Genomic DNA, 16,372 nt, shown 5'->3' with positions numbered 1-16,372 from the left:
TTCTAGGATCAACCCTAAAGTCAAGGTGATAGACAAGTTGACCCTAGGAAGTCCCCTTTGTCCCAAGAATTCTGTAATTCTAAGAAATGGACAATCTTCTCTCAAGGTGATAAGCACCTCCTTATAGTCTTACACTGGACCAAGAATCTGGAGCTCAGGGTTCTAATCCTGGCTTAGGCCAATAACTATCTGTCACCTTAAAATAGTCATTTCTCCCTCTCTGGGTTTTTGTCTCCTCATCTATAAAACTAAGGGATTGGAATGATGACTAAAGTCCTTCTCAGCACTCATAATTCCATGATTCAATAAAGAACAAGTTCAAGGAAAGGGAGAAGAAAATCTGCCATTTCCCCCATGTTAGACCAAAGGCTAACATTTTGGGATGCAAAGGACACCAAAGAAACCTGGATCTGCATCATCAAGGAGGGGCAAATGGTAGAGTGCATGGTTGGACAAAAGAGTCAGCAAGGCCTGAGTTTAAATCCAATCTCTGATCCTTCCTAGCATCCTAACCATGGGCAAGCCAGTTGACCATCTGAGCCTGTGTTTCTTCATCAGTAAGATGGGGCTAATGTCACTTGCAGTCATCTGCCAGGACTATTGTGAGAATCAAATGAGATTATGCATGTGACATGCTTTGCAAACTTTACATTTCTCATAACAACAACAACAATAATAAATAACTAACATTTATATAGCACTTATTATGTACTGTACTTAGTGTTTTATGATTATTATCTCATTTGAGTCTCACAACCACCCTGGGGATAGGTGCTATTATTATGCCTATTTCACAGATGAGGAAACAGAGGCAAATAGAGGTTAGGTGACTTGTCCAAGACTGACACAGCTAGTAAGTGTCTGAGGCCAGATTTGAACTCAGGTCCTCCTGAATCCAGGACCAGTGCTCTATCTACTGCGCCACCTAGCTGCCCTAGCTGTGTGACCCTGGCCAATTCACTTAACCCCAATTGCCTCACCAAAAAAAAAAAAAAAAAATTAAAGGTTTTCAGGTTTCTATAACTCTGAAAAGACTGGATACCAGAGTCACTCATAATTGAAAGGCGCTTTTTTGAGAAAATGGGGTCATGAAGAGTTGGACATGGCTGAAAATGACTGAACAACAACAACTTGGATGGAAAAGTACATTGTAAGCTTGCCAAGAGTAGAAACTTCTATACCTAAACCTTATTTCTCCCTCAGCATCTAGCCAGCTCTCTATATGGGGACTAATAAAGATGCATATAGAATGAAAAAAAAAAGAAATGTCTTATCCTCCATGTTCTTACTCTGTGACTATCCTCTGCCATGATCCTCTTAGTACACTAGTCAGGAGGTCTAATCATCAGGCCCTGTACCACGTAGCAAGTCATGTGATGATGTATCCATGCTTGCCTACTTCTTCCTGATCACTTTTGGTACTAGGGACTCTACAAACCAAATGATAACACACATAATTTTCCCCAGAATTTTGTTTTCAGAGGAAGCAGAATTTTTGACTTGGGAAGGTACCTAGAATATTTTTGAGGTCACCAATGCTTCCAAAAAGAGGACCTTCATGGATGTTCCCACCATCTCCACCACCCAAAGGCAACAAGGAGCAAAGCCTCCCCTGTAACTCACTTGAGCTACATGGGAAATGGTCCTGGAAGTCATCTCCAGCAAAGTTTTCTGGGTTAAAATGATGCATAAAGATGCTGCCAAAAGGCAAATGAGGCCCTTTTCCTAACCCAAATGCAATTATCTAGCCCTTCTACAAACCAGTTGTAACTGCTGTCCCTAACCTGCCCTGGCCACAGCAATCTTAACTTCAGTTGTAGCTATAATTCACATATGTGAAACAGTGTGGCTCTCCACCAGCCCATCTTGAGCACTGAGTTCAGAGATGGCAAAGACTGGATATGAAGCCTTTGATGGCCGTCCTCGGAGGGTAGTTACATCAAGGTCCCACACGGTTAATTCAGAACAAGGAATAAGAAGAGCAAAACCACATGTGCCTCAGTGGACTCAGAAATATCCTGGAAACTTTGGAGCCAGGGAAACATAACCACAGCTTTCCTGTGTCATCTCGTCCTATCTGTCATGCTCTCTGGTCTTTACTTCCATCATCTGTAATGGGAGTAATATGGCCAACTACTCCCCCCCACCGCAAACTCTCTTACAAAGGGTTCCTCAGAAGACTAGTTAATTCAATTGACATCAAGGATGAAATACAGAAGAGTGGAATGAGGTAATGGACTAGAGGAAGGAAGAATTTTTATGTCCCATAGCACAGTGGAAAGAGCACTGAAGTCAGTCAGAGTCCCTGAGTTCAAATATCAACTCTTGACACTATTTGTGTGACCTTGAAAACGTCACAGCCTCTCTGGGGCTCACCTTCCTAATATTAAAAACCTCATCAAGGGGCAGCTAGATGGCGCAGTGGTTAAAGCACTGGCCCTGGATTCAGGAGTACCTGAGTTCAAATCCGGCCTCAGACTTGACACTTACTAGCTGTGTGACTGTGGGCAAGTCACTTAACCCCCATTGCCTTAAAAAAAAAAAAAACCTCATCAAAAAACCTCAATCAAGCATTTATTAATCACCTAACTATATGAACATAAAATGATGGGGGTTAGCCTAGATAACCTCTAAATCTATGATCCTGTGATTTCTTCTGAGCTCCAAACTGTCTAAAAATATTTCAAGATGTTCCCATGCTCTGAGTGTGGTGATTCTGGGGAGGTGGAGGTGGGGTTTCAGCAGATAGACTGATTCAAGGTTTTGACCTATGCACAGGATGATGGAAATAGACTCTAAGTTCCTCTCACCTGATGAAGGTTGTCTTCCCGGTGGAATACTGCCCCACGAGGAGGACCATGGGCTTATTGTCAAAGTCGGCATCTTCCAGGGCAGGAGAGTGAAACTCGTGAAACCTGTAATACTCTTCCAAAGGGAGCAGCTTAGTCTTGTAGAGTTTCTTGAGCCCCTCACTCACAGTCTGGAACACCTCCGGGTCCTTCCTTCTTCGGTCGTCATGACCAAGCCAGCTGAACATCTTGGCTGAGGGTGTCCCAGCCGTCAGTCTAAAGCTATTCTGCTGCCTTCCCAGGTGCCTGTTCTCTCTCTCTCTCTCTCTCTCTCTCTCTCTCTTAGATACAGACAGGAAGAGAGCACCTGCCCAGCCCCCAACTCTCCCAGATCTGCTTCTTCTAAAAGGGGATACTGTTAGCAAAAGTTGGCCCGGTTTATTTTTAAAATTATGATGGTGAGAAGGAGAAAAATCCCACTCGGCCACCCCACAGGCAGGAGCCCACACCCTTTCTCTCACTGTGCGCTGTGGCTCACCATCATCCTGTCTAACGAAAAGGCAGAAGCGGACTGGCTACAGACTGTAAACTGACCTATATGCTCCTTTATCATGCAAGGAGCGGCAGTCTGGAATACGCTCTCCCCTTCTCCTGGGTCTTCTTCATCCAGCTAGAGAAACTGCGTGGGGAGGAAGGTTGGGAGGAGGAGAACCTGTGACCTGAAGGACCTAAGTGCTATTTAGTCTTAGCAATAAAAGTCATAGCGGTAATTAAAACATCAAATGAGCTCCTTCCCTTTCCCCTTCCACCTCCCTCCGCCGCCGCCGCCCGTTCAGTGGGCAGGGGCTGAAGCTGCAATGAAGCTCTGAGTTAGAATTCACCTCCGCCCCGGTACTCAGCGCGCCTCGCAGACGCCCGGGGAGTGGCGTGTGCCTCGCTGTACCCAGAAGACGGTTCAGTCCAGGTCGCAGCAGAAGGAGCTCCGGGTGCAGCCAGCTCAGCTCGGCTCGGCTCAGCTCAGCTCAGCTCAGCTCAGCTCAGCTCCTGCGGATACTTCGGAAGCTACAGCAGAGGCAAGCGCGGCGGCATGCCCCAGCCCGTGCGGCTGGGTTTAAATGCCAGCCCTGCAGGAAACCGTGGAGCATAGGAAGTGCCGACTACTGGCAAGCGACTCGTGCTGTCCTGAGCGAGGTGAAGCCGCGCAGGGAGCCGCCATGCTTGTGGGCAGGGCCAGGGGAAAGGGGGTGGGGAGCGCTCCTGGCGTCTCCAGCAGCATCAGCGGCAGCATCAGCAGCGCTGGCCTGGGAATGCGGCCGATGCTGCTGCTGCTGCTGCTGCTGCTGCAGCCCAGGTGTGGCTGCGGGGGCACAGCGCCCTCCTGGGGACAGGGACAGACGGGAATGGCACTAAGGACGACCCGAACTGACCAATTTTCTGCGGCTCCACCATAGAGGGCTGAGTTTAAACTGTTCTGGAAATACTCTCTTGTGAACTTGGGAGGATCCTTCCTCTACTCACCCCCAGATTCCAGTGTATGCTATTTACCAAGGTTAGAGCTACAGCTGGACTAATCAATTTCTGGCCCTGGGTGAAAGAAAGTGTCTCTTCCTTTACTGTCAGTTCTCTTAAGAGCCTAGTCGGGAAGGGAAAAGATGACAATATATATTATTTGCAAAACACTTTTTTTTGCTTCTACATTTTCTCTCTATGCCCTCTGAGTATTAGGAAGGGGGGAAGGCCCAACCCTGTGATTTCCTCTGTAGCGAACTCCCAGTGAGGAAACAGTCTTCTACCTGTGCAGATCTGGGACTGAGAGTTTTGGAGAGTTGTCCTGGGGGAAATAAAAGGTTAAATGACTTGTCCAGGGTCAGGTGGTTCCTGTGTGTTATAGGCTGGATTTAAACTTATGTCCCCTGACTCCAAGGCCAGCTCTCTTTCCATTACCTCATGTTGCTAGGAGTTTAGGCTATCAAGCAGAAATAATTTTATTTTCTCTAATGTCACCAAAAGCCTAATTTCATTGTCTCATGCAGTCGTTCTCCATTATGTTGCTGCTGTCAAGAGAGGAGGAAAATACCTGTAACTTTGGCTTTCTGTTATGAGAGCAGCCTTGTGAGAAAAAGAAATACCTTGTAATTTGTATTGTTTATACTCAAATATGTAGGTATTGTCTCCCTAGTATACAGTGTAAATATATATGAGGGGAAGGACTATTTTATTACTGTCTCCAGTGCCTAGCAAGAAGCCTGACAAAGAGTAGGTGTAATGGCAGCAAGGTGATAAAGTAGGTAGAACACTGGGCCTGGAACCAGGAAGACAAGTTCAAATCCAGCCTCAAACATTTACTAGCAATGTGACCCTGGGCAAGTCACTTAACCACTGCCTTTCTAAGTTTCCTCAAGTGTAACATGGGGATAATAATAGGGTCTACTTCTCAGGGTTGTTGTAAAGATAAAATAAGATAATTAAAAATTGCTTTGAATGGTGCCTGTCACAGTACGGATTATACAGGGTGGGCCAATAGTCACAAATATTTAATAACGCCTTTATTTTTTGCTTTTAATTTATAATACCATGCCATCATATTAATAGGAAATAAATTTATATTACATGTGAAAAATCAAATCTCATAAGTGGTGAAAAATAAAGTAAAAATAATTTTCAAAAAGTTATTAAAACATCAGACCCCCTTTGTGACTTTTGGCCCTCCCTGTGTAAATGCTAGCTATTATTATCATCATTATTACACACAAGCAACTCAGTCATTCAGTAAGCATTTATTATTAACTATGCCAGAGACTGTGCTAAACCCTGCAATATGAAGAAAGGCAAAAGACACTCATCTGAAGAGATCCTTCAAGGCTTCAATTTGTTTTCTGAAGTCAGGAAGAACAGCTGGACCTGACCAAATCCATACAGGAGAAATCTATGCTGCAGATGATGTGGTTTTAAAGGCAAATACAATGATTGATAGACTCAAAGAATACTTTCTAAGATATTTTCAAGAGGGAAGATACTAAAAGAATGGGAAAAATCACAGATGAAACTATTACTTAAAAAAAGGACAACTAAGATGATACTAGCATTACTGACCCACATGACTATCTGCTTTCTTATATTTATGACATCTTTATGAAAATAGTCTTTGTATCCATAAAAAATGATCTTTGATGAAAACATGAGAAAGAAATAGATTTTTACCAATAATTTTCAATGCTGTTTTGTTTTTGCCTATGTCTTCTCTGCTTTTAGCTCAGTGCCTGAAATATATTAGGTTCATAATAAATGCATTTTTAATTGAATCCAATTGACTACAGTGGGCTACATCTTTATAGTCACACAGCTGAAAGATGTAAAGATTCTGTTGTATTTATTATTTATTGATTCTTTAAAAGCATTTGACTTGAAAAAACAAAGTAGATAAAAAATGCATTATTGTCTGTATTTGTGCAGCCCATTACAGATGGACAGTGAGTAGGATCCAGAATAGAGTAGAAAGACTGAGACTGAGATAGATCACATTTAGATTCATGTTTCTTTCAATGATTTCACACTGATTGTTGCTCCAAAGGCCTATGTCTTTATCCATATTTCTTATTATATTTCATTAATGTCTTTATTAATATATTCAATTAAATAAATATAATTAATAAATTCATTGCTATTCTCCTCATATTGTTCAACTTATTCACTTTTGTATTAGGCCTGCTTCTCTCCTCTCTCTATATTCTTCCTTTTGGTGATCTCATCCTCTGGCTTCAATTACACATTTAAATAAATGATTCTCAAATCTCCAACCCCAAAGCTCTAGTCACATATTTCCAGTTATCTACTGGATATCTGCAAGATGGCCTACTAACAGTCAGTCAGTCAACAACTATTGAGTACTTAATGTGTGCCAGGTTCTGTAAGACCTAAGATAAAAAACAAACAAAAAACAGTTCCTACCTCCAGCAAACATATATTGCCATGAAAGTGACATGTAAATAAGGAAGTACATATAAGTACATATAAGAAATATATCTATATCATCTATACCTATGTCTACCTATCTACATCTATATATATATAGATAGATAAAAAAGGTAAAAGGTATTCTGAAAGGTGAAAGAATTAGCAGCTAGCACCACAGACATTTAAATGTCTAGAAACACCATCTTCTTGCTTAAATCTACTCCTTCCCCTAACTTCTCTACTTCTTTCAATGGCATCACCAACTTCATACTTTGAGTCTTTCCAGTCTTATACCTCATATTAATTCAACCTCAAGTATGGTCATTTCTCCTTTCTTCTTTTCTCTTTAATCTAGCCCTGTCTCTCCATCTGCAATGTCTTCATCTCTTCTTACCTACATCATCATAAAAACCTCCTTATTGGTCTTCTTGCCTCCAGATTATCCCCATTCTACACCATTCTCCACACTACTGCTGAACTAATCTACCACTATAATTATGTTATTCCTTTATTCAGAAGACTTCAGGGTTCTCCATTGCTTCATGAATAAAGCTGAAACTTCTCTCAGAATTTCTTAAATAACAGTTAGATGGTACAGTCGATAGAGCACTGGACTTGGAGTCAGGAAGACCGATTTGGACTCAGAATTGAATTTACTGTGTAACCCTGGGCAAGTCACTAAATCTCTAGGCTCGGTTTCCATTTCTGTAAAATGAGGATAATTATAGCATTTGCCAACTTCCAAGAGTTGTTGTGAGGATAAAATGAGATATTTGCAAAGCAGTTTTCAAACCTTACAATATTGTACAAATGCTAGCTATTATTAAAGTTGGAGGGGATCATTAGGACCCTGAGATAAAAAGATTTGAGGCAGCTAGGTGGTGCCTCTCCAGGAATGAGAAAGACTTCTTTTTGTGAGTTAAAATCTGGCCCGAGATACTTACTAGCTGTGTGACCCTGGGCAAGTCACTTAACTCTGTTTGCCTCAGATCTTCATCTGTAAAATGGGATGGAGAAGGAAATGGCATAGTGCTCCAGTATCTCTGCAAAGAAAACCCCAAATGGGGTCACGAAGAGTGTGACATGACTGAAAAATGGCTCAACATAAAAGATTTGGAGCCGGCTGGAATGGACAGAATATGAGAGTTTGAAGGGATCTCAATGGCCACCTAGTCCCATACATGAAAGGAACTTCTACTATAACATCTCCAATAGGTAGTTTTCCAGCCTTAGTCTGAAAACCTATAAGGAAGTGAAGCCTCTCTCCCCCCCACATCCCCACCCCATGCCCATAAGCCATTCTACTTCTGGACATCTTGAATAAATAGACTTCATCACTACATTCATTCATTGCTCCTAACCCTCTGGAACAAACAAGTCCAGTCCCTCCTACATGAAGGTAGGTGGTACAATGAATAGAGCATTGGGCTTGTATTCAGGAAGACCTAAATTCAAAGTAGGTTTCACAAATTTATTTACTATCTATGTGAACCGAGACAAGTCATTTAATCCCTCAGTTTCTTCATCTCTAAAAACTGGAGTTTATAATAGCATCTACCTCACAGGGTTATTGTGAAGATCAAATGAGAGAATATTTGTAAAGTACTTAGCTCAGTGCTTGGCACATAGTTAGTGTTTAATAAATGCTTCTTCCTTCCCCTTCCTTTCAATAATTCTCCCCTCCTAAGTCTTCTCTTTATCCTATGACATAGATTTAGGACTCTTCCCCACCTCTGTTGCCCTCCTCCAGACACTGGAGTTGTTTTTTGTTTGTTTGTTTTTTTGCCGGGCAATGAGGGTTAAGTGACTTGCCCAGGGTCACACAGCTAAGAAGTGTCAAGTTTCTGAGGCTGGATTTGAATTCAGGTACTCCTGAATCCGGAGCCAGTGCTTTATCCACTGTACCACCTAGCTTCCCAACACTGGAGTTTATTAATATTTTTCTTAAATTGTGACACTCCAGGTGAGCTCTGACCACTATCTCCTCTGTCTCACAGAGAGTGGTAGCTATTCTTGTCAAGGCAAACACTTCTATATGCAAAAATGACTCTCTTCCATCCCATCTCTTCCAACAGACTGCCCCCTTGATAATCCCTACTCTCTCATTTACCTTCAATCGCTCTTCTTCCTTCTCTTTTATCCCTTCTATACTATTTTACTTGGTGATATCATCACCAACTTTGTATTCAATTATCATCTCTATGCTGATGATTCTCAGATAAGTTTATCAACTCCTAATCTCTCTGCTGATCACCAGTCTCACATCTCCAACTGCCTGTTAGAGATCTTGAACCAGATGTCCTGTAGACATCTTAAACCCAACATATTCAAATCTGTACTCATCTTTCTCCCTGAACTTTCCCCGACTTCCAAACTTCCCCATTACTGTCAAGGCCACCACCATCCTCCCAGTCTCTCTGGGCTCTCAATCTGTTTGTCCTCAACTCCTCGCTACTCATCCTCCACATCCAATCTGTTGCCAAGGTTTATCAATTGTAACTTTGTAACATCTCTCGAATATTCCCCCTTCTCTCCTCTGACACTGCCACACTCCAGTGCAGGTCCTCATCTCAGTACTTCAGGATATATCGCAACGTTCTGCTGGAGAGTTGGCCTGCCTCAAGTCTCTCTCCACTCCAATCCATCTTCCATTCAGCTGCCAAAGTAATTTTCCTAAAGGGAGGACCAGCCATGACACCTATGTACTCTGTAAAGTCCAGTTGTTCCCTATTGCTTCCAGAATTAAATGTAAAATCTTGTTTAGCATTCAGAGCTCTTCATTAACCTATCCTCCCTTCCCTCCTCATGTCTGAATCTCCTACCACCCCTGCCATGTACTCTTTGGTCCAGTGACACTGGCCTTCTTGTTGTTCCTTGAACCAGACATTCCACCTCTTATCTCTGGACAGACATTCTCACTGGCTGGCTGTCCTCCATGCCTGGATTGCTCTTCTTCCTCATCTCTGCCTACCAACTTCCCCGGCTTCCTTTAAGTCCTAAGTAAAATTCCACATTTTACAGGAAGATTTTCCCAATCCACTTAGTTCTAATTAGAACTCTTTTATTTATTTCCAATTTATCCTATAAATTGCCTATTTGCATGTAGATGTTTTTATCTTGTTTCCTCCATGAAATTGTGAACTCCTCAAGGGAAGAGACTGTCTTTTACCTTTCCTTGTAAGGCACTTAATAAATGCTTATTGAATAATTGACTGCCTCATCAGGGCAGGGTGCAATAGAATTATAAAATTCCTTTTCCTGGGTGTTATTCCCTTTTTAATATAGTCCAAATATAGTCCTGGGTGTTATTCCCTTTTAAATATAGTCCAAACAATTCTTTAATATAGTCAACAATTCTTTCAAATTAAAAAATGGTGACCCACAAAAAAAAGGGTAGTTTAGCTTGTAACTAAGTCATACAAATAAATGTCTGAGAAATCTGCTGTACTTTGGTATACAGCAGAAGTGCTTTATTTGTTCTTATTTTATCATATAGAATATTAAAAAAGATATGTACTCAAGAGTCAAGCTTTAATCAAATTAATAAATTTTGTTGCTTCATCAAGGACCTTATTATGTGAAACCAGCTTTTTTTGTTTTCAAACTGTGAGTGCATGACAGTGAAGAATATAAAGATTATTAATACAGTTTGGTGCCACTGCCCAGATTTATGCTAAGGTACCAGCAGTTTTACCTTCATTTTTTAAAAACCACCATTATGAGAAATGTCAACACAGTAGTTCCAGGCTAAACTACAAGACTCAAAAGTTTTATTTAACATTTTGAATATTTCAGTACTACTTGTGTTTATTGCCAAGCATTCACATGAAAGAAACTCTTCTTCATTAGTTGGTGCTGATACTGGATGAACACAAGCAAAGCAACAAGATTCATAAATTCATCCATTTGTAAGGCAAAAGGACAATTCTGCAGAGGAGCCAGCAACTTGTTCTTCCTGTTTACAAAGAAATCTTTAATTCATAGGTCATGTAGCCCCAGGAAAACTCTTCTGTATACTTGTGAGAGAATGAGAGTGTTTGAAAAAGGAAAATAATGAAAAAAAACATTTGTTATTTAAAGTTTTGAGTTCCAAATACTATCCCTCCCTCCATTCTATTCCCCCTCCCTCCACTTTCTCCCCCTTTCCTGAGATGGCAAGCAATCAGATATAGATTATATATGTGCAATTATGTGAAACATTACCATATTAGTCATTTTGTACAAGAAGACTTGAATAAAAGAAAAAATGAAAGTGAGAAATAACATGCTTTAGTCTGTAGTCAATCAATATCAGTTCTTTTTCTGGAGGCAGATAGTCTGCTTCATCATTAGTCCTTTGGGATTGTCTTGGATCAGTGTATTGCTAAGAATAGCTAAATCATTCACAGTTCTTCATTGAACAATATTGTTATTATTGTGTGCAATGGTCTCTTGGTTCTGTTCATTTCACTATGCATCAGTTCATGTAAGTCTTTCCAGGTTTTTCTGAAATCATCCTGCTTGTCATTATATATTCCATTACATGCCAATATACCACGTTCTATTACGATCACATACCATAGTTTGTTTATCCATTCCCAAATTGATGGGCATCCCTTTGATGTCTAAATCTTAGCCACCACAAAAAGAAATGCTATAAATATTTTTGTACAAATAGGCCCTTTTCCCTTTTTTAATATGTCTTTGGGATATAGACCTAGCAGTGGTATTGCTGGATCAAAAGGTATGCATAGTTTTATAGTCCTTTAGTCACATTTCCAAATTACTCTCCACAATGGTTGTATCCATTCACAACTTCACCAGTAGTGCATTAGTGTTCCAGTTTTCCCACATCCCCATAAACGTCCAACATTTTCCCTTTTTGTTATATTAGACAATCTGATAGGTGTGAGGTGGCACCTCAGAGTTGTTTTAATTTTCATGTCTCTGATAAATAGTGATCTAGAGGGGCAGCTAGGTGGCACAGTGGATAATGCACTGGCCCTGGATTCAGGAGTACCTGAGTTCAAACCCAGCCTCAGACACTTGACACTTACTAGCTGTGTGACCCTGGGTAAGTCACTTAACCCATTGATCTAGAACATTTTTTCATATGACTAAAGATTTATTTCTTTCTTATATGACTATAGATTTGATTTCTATTTCTGAAAATTGCCTGTTCATATTCTTTGACAATTTGTCAATTGGGGAATGACTTTTATTCTTATAAATTTGACTCAGTTCTCTCTCTATATATGAGAAATGAGACCTTGATGAAAGATACTTTTTGCAACCCCCCCACCCCCAGTTTTTTGTTTTCTTTATAATTTTGGTTGCATTAATTTTGTTTGTGCAAAAACTTTTTAATTTTATATAATAGAAATTTTGTACCTTACATTTTGCAATACTCTCTCTTTTTTGTGGTCCTAAATTCGTCTCTTATACATAAATATTACAGATAAATTGTTCTATATTCTCTTAATTTACTTATGGCATCATGCTTTATATATAAATCATGTATCCATTTTGACCTTTTTTTGGTATACATTGGGAGATGTATCTAATTTCTGTCATACTGTTTTCCAGTTTCCCCAGCAGTTTTTGTCAAATAATGAGTTTTTGTTACAAAAACTTGGATCTTTGGGTTTATCATATACAAGATTACTATGGTCACTTTGAATAGTATAATTTGTACCTAATCTATTCTACTGGTCTACCACTCTATTTCCAGTACCAGATTGTTTTCATAATTACCACTTTATAATACAGTTTGAGGTCTGGTATGGCTAGACAAACTTCTTTTGCATTTTTTTTTCATTTATTCCCTTGATATCCTTGAGCTTTTGTTCTTTCAGATGAATTTTGTTATTATTTTTTGTCTTGCTCCATAAAATAATTTTTTTGATAATTTGATTGTTATGGAACTGAATAAATAGATTAGCTTAGGTAGAATTATAATTTTTACTATAGTCTCAGTCAAATTAATAAGAATACAGTCTACACACAAGCAATTAATATTTTTCAAATTATTTCAATCTGCTTTTATTTATATGAGAAGTGTTTTATGGTTTTGTTTATATAGTTGCTGTGTTTGTTTTGGCAGGTAGATTCCCAAGTATATTATGTTGTGTATAATTGTTTTAAAGAGAATTTTTCTTTCTATTTCTTGCTGCTAGACTTTGTTGATAATATATGGAAATGATGATTACTTATGTGGTTTTATTTTGTATCCTGCAATTTTGCTAAAGTTGTTAATAATTTTGAGTAGTTTTTTTAGTTGATTCTCTAGGAGTTTCTAAGTATGAATCATATCATCTAGAAAGAGTGAGTTTTGTTTCCTCCTTGCCTATTCTAATTCCTTTAATTTCTTTTTCTTCTCATTGCTATAGATAACATTTTTAGTATAATATTAAATGATAGAGATGACAATGCACATCCTTGCTTCACCCCTTATTGTACTGGGAAGGCTTCTAGCTTATCCCCATCATAGATAATGCTCACTGATGGTTTTAGATAAATATTACTTAACATTTTAAGGTAAGTTCCATTTATTCCTATGCTTTCTAGTGGTTTTTTTTTTTTGTTTTGTTTTGTTTTTTTAGTGAGGCAATTGGGGTTAAGTGACTTGCCCAGGGTCACACAGCTAGTAAGTGTTAAGTGTCTGAGACTGGATTTGAACTCAGGTCCTCCTGACTCCAGGGCCGGTGCTCTATCCACTGTGCCACCTAGTTGCCCCTCTAGTGTTTTTTAATAGGAATGGGTGCTATATTTTGTCAGTCTTTTTTCTGCATCTATTGAGAAAATCATATGATTCCTGTTGGTTCTGTTATTCATATGGTTAATTATGCTGATAGTTTTCCTAATGTTGAACCAGTCCTGCATTGCTGGTATAAATTCTGCCTAGAAATACCCATAACATTTGGTATTTGTTAAACTAAGAATTAAATTTAAAACCACAAAGAAGATGTTACATGTAATGGGAAAAGGAGGTGAGTGGGTCAAATACACAGAATGAGAAGCAAAAAAAAAGCTCAAAGGCTACAGTGTTATCCAAAGATATTGAAGGAAACCATAGACAGTCATCTGGGGCCATTAGGTAGATACTTTGTGGAGAATGTATATAATGACATGGGCAAGAATATCATATGATAAGAAAGCATGGAGGATTTAGGAGCTAGACCAGCAGAGGGAACATATTATGGAGGAAACCATGGATAGGAGGAAGGGAAGGGAGAGAAAAAGCATTTATATAGCACTTACCATGTTCCAGGCACTGTACCAAGGGCTTTTAAAAAATATTATCATCTTTGATTCCCACAACAACCTTCCAAAGTAGGTGCTATTATTATACCCATTTTGAAACTGAAGCAAGCAAAAGTTAAGTGACTTGCCCAGGGTCACATGACTAGTATGGATCTGAGGTCTGATTTGAATCTGGGTCTTCATGATTGCAGGCCTGGCTTCTATCCATTGCACCATCAGCTGCCTTCATAAAGGTATCTAAGTATCTGAACTGAGTATTTTGAGAATATTCTGGCTTTACTTCTGTTTCCTGTTAGTGTTCTGGTTCCCCATTTGATCAGTATATATTCCTAGAGGGACCAACTTGACCTTTCTGGTCAATTAAGGGATCAAAGAAATGAAAAAAGTAAGGCCTGGAGACAAAGGTTTCTAAAGCTTGGAATGAAGTCTGATTCTAAGAACAACTACCTTCCTTAAATGAGGCTCTTCCTTTTGCTCTAAGATCTGGGATAGGAAGGGTTCTTTTGAAATAAAACACTTGGTTAGAGGCTTAAAGAGGTGTTGACACCCATGAATTCAAAAGTGTTTTGTTTCCACACAATTCCCTTTAGAAGAGAATCCCAAAATAAACTTCAGTCTAGAGGGTTTTTACAACTCTACATGTGCATTTTAACAGCTTACCAGGAACACTGATGTATCTGCAGTCAGAGGTTTAACCTTCCAATCCACTTAATACTTGCACATTTTTTGCAAGCCCTTTAACTTCTGTTCCCCTTTGTAAATGAGGGGGCTAGACTAGGTGGCCTTTAAGGTCCCTTTCAGCTCAAGTGTATCAACCCCATGGTTTATATAGCACTTTAGAGAGACTGTGATTTCCCACATATTATCTCATCAGAGCATCCTGACAAGCTTATGGTAGGTGGTACAAGTATGATCATCACCATGTCATAGATGAAGAAATTGAGACTCAGAAAGATTGTGATCTGCCCAAGGTTACATAGTAAGTGGGCTAACTCATGTGGGACTGACCCTCCAGTTTTGTGTTGTCCTTCCTTCTCCAGTCTTGTCCGTTTTGCTGTCTCAAACTGTGCTACCATAAAGCTGCAATGCTACAAAATTGTAGCCAGCTCTGACCCCCCAATCATCACATTCATTAGACATGGAATTTTAATAGGATCAGAACAAACACTATTAGTCATGCAGCCAGAGTTCAATGGCTCCCTATTGCTGCTGGGATAACATACCAAATCTTCTGTTTAGCATTGAAAGTCCTTCTAAATCTGGCTCCAACATATGTTTCCAGACTGATTTAATATTTTTTCATTCCTCATATGCCCAGGCTGGCCTTCATTCCCCTCTTCCTGCCTTTGTTCCTTACTTCTAGAAATCAAAACCATTTTATGTTTCATCCTGAAGTTTCCTTCAGTAGGCAGGGTCACCGCACTTTGGAATACCCATAATCTCTGTGGCCTTCTCATCCTGGAATATTCTTGCTCCATTTTTCCACTGGTGAGTTCCTCATGGAGCCTCTGTTTCCTGGAAGGCCCCAGATTGGTCTTTATTCTTATTCTGGACCTGTTCTGGCTTCTAGACTTAACTTGTCCCCACACAGAATACCTTCATTACCTTAGTCCACCTCCCTCCCCACACCCAGGTTTTCAGCTCTCTTTTTATGTGTTGTCTTTGAGTTAGAATGTATGCTCCTCAGTGTCAGGGATTGTCTTTCTTTATGCTTGTATTTGCATCCCCAGATGCACAGTGGCACAGTGGCTGGCACATAGTAAATATTTACTAAATGCCTTCTTTATTCCCTCTCTCCCCTCCTTCCTTCCCTTATTCCCTTCATATCTTCCTTGCTTCTTCACTCCTTTCCTTCTTCCTTCCTTCCTTCCTTCCTTCCTTCCTTCCTTCCTTCCTTCCTTCCTTCCTTCCTTCCTTCCTTCCTTCCTTCCTTCCTTCTTTCCTTCCTTCCTTCCTTCCTTCCTTCCTTCCTTCTGTAAGGGTCAAATATATTATGGGGAGAATTAATTACGTGGCTCACTGTAATATTGGGGTTCAAAAAATAATGAGGTACCTATAGGTCCAAAGTTTCCTTCCTTCCAAACTGCCTTTTTAAGTTATTTCTCTCAGGCTAATAAGAAAGGAGATTAACAGCCTCTTTTCTACAAACAAATTAGGTTTTATTAATGGGAATAAAATATATAACAAAGGTGAAGTTAATAAAGTCAAGGACAAGGGAATAGAGGAAAAGAGAAATGGATAAGCTCCCTGGCTCTAACAAAGACTGACTCAATCCCCAAACTTGCTTCCAGCTCAGCAAATTCAAAGAGCTGGCCTCATTTCTATTAACTCACCACCTGGGGTCCATAGTTTTTATGGGATTCAGCTGTGCAGCCCCTCTCCAGTCC

The 16,372-nt window shown here is 39.8% G+C and overlaps 1 protein-coding gene across 2 annotated transcripts in view; it reads right to left on the bottom strand.

The window, feature by feature from the left end:
* EHD3 (EH domain containing 3) overlaps positions 1 to 3,360 on the bottom strand; it is a 52,414-nt gene extending 49,054 nt beyond the window's left edge. For both annotated transcript variants that reach the window (XM_043983109.1, XM_043983110.1), the window contains exon 1: positions 2,811 to 3,360. In XM_043983109.1, coding sequence (XP_043839044.1) covers positions 2,811 to 3,037 — 227 coding nt within the window. In that variant the 5' untranslated portion in view covers positions 3,038 to 3,360. The remainder of the gene's footprint in view (positions 1 to 2,810) is intronic.
* Between the last annotated feature and the right edge of the window lie 13,012 nt (positions 3,361 to 16,372).

Source organism: Dromiciops gliroides, chromosome 2 (assembly GCF_019393635.1).
Source record: "Dromiciops gliroides isolate mDroGli1 chromosome 2, mDroGli1.pri, whole genome shotgun sequence".
NCBI lineage: Eukaryota > Metazoa > Chordata > Mammalia > Microbiotheria > Microbiotheriidae > Dromiciops > Dromiciops gliroides.
Note: the sequence above shows the minus strand (reverse complement) of the source record. Positions and strands in the feature narration are given on the sequence as shown.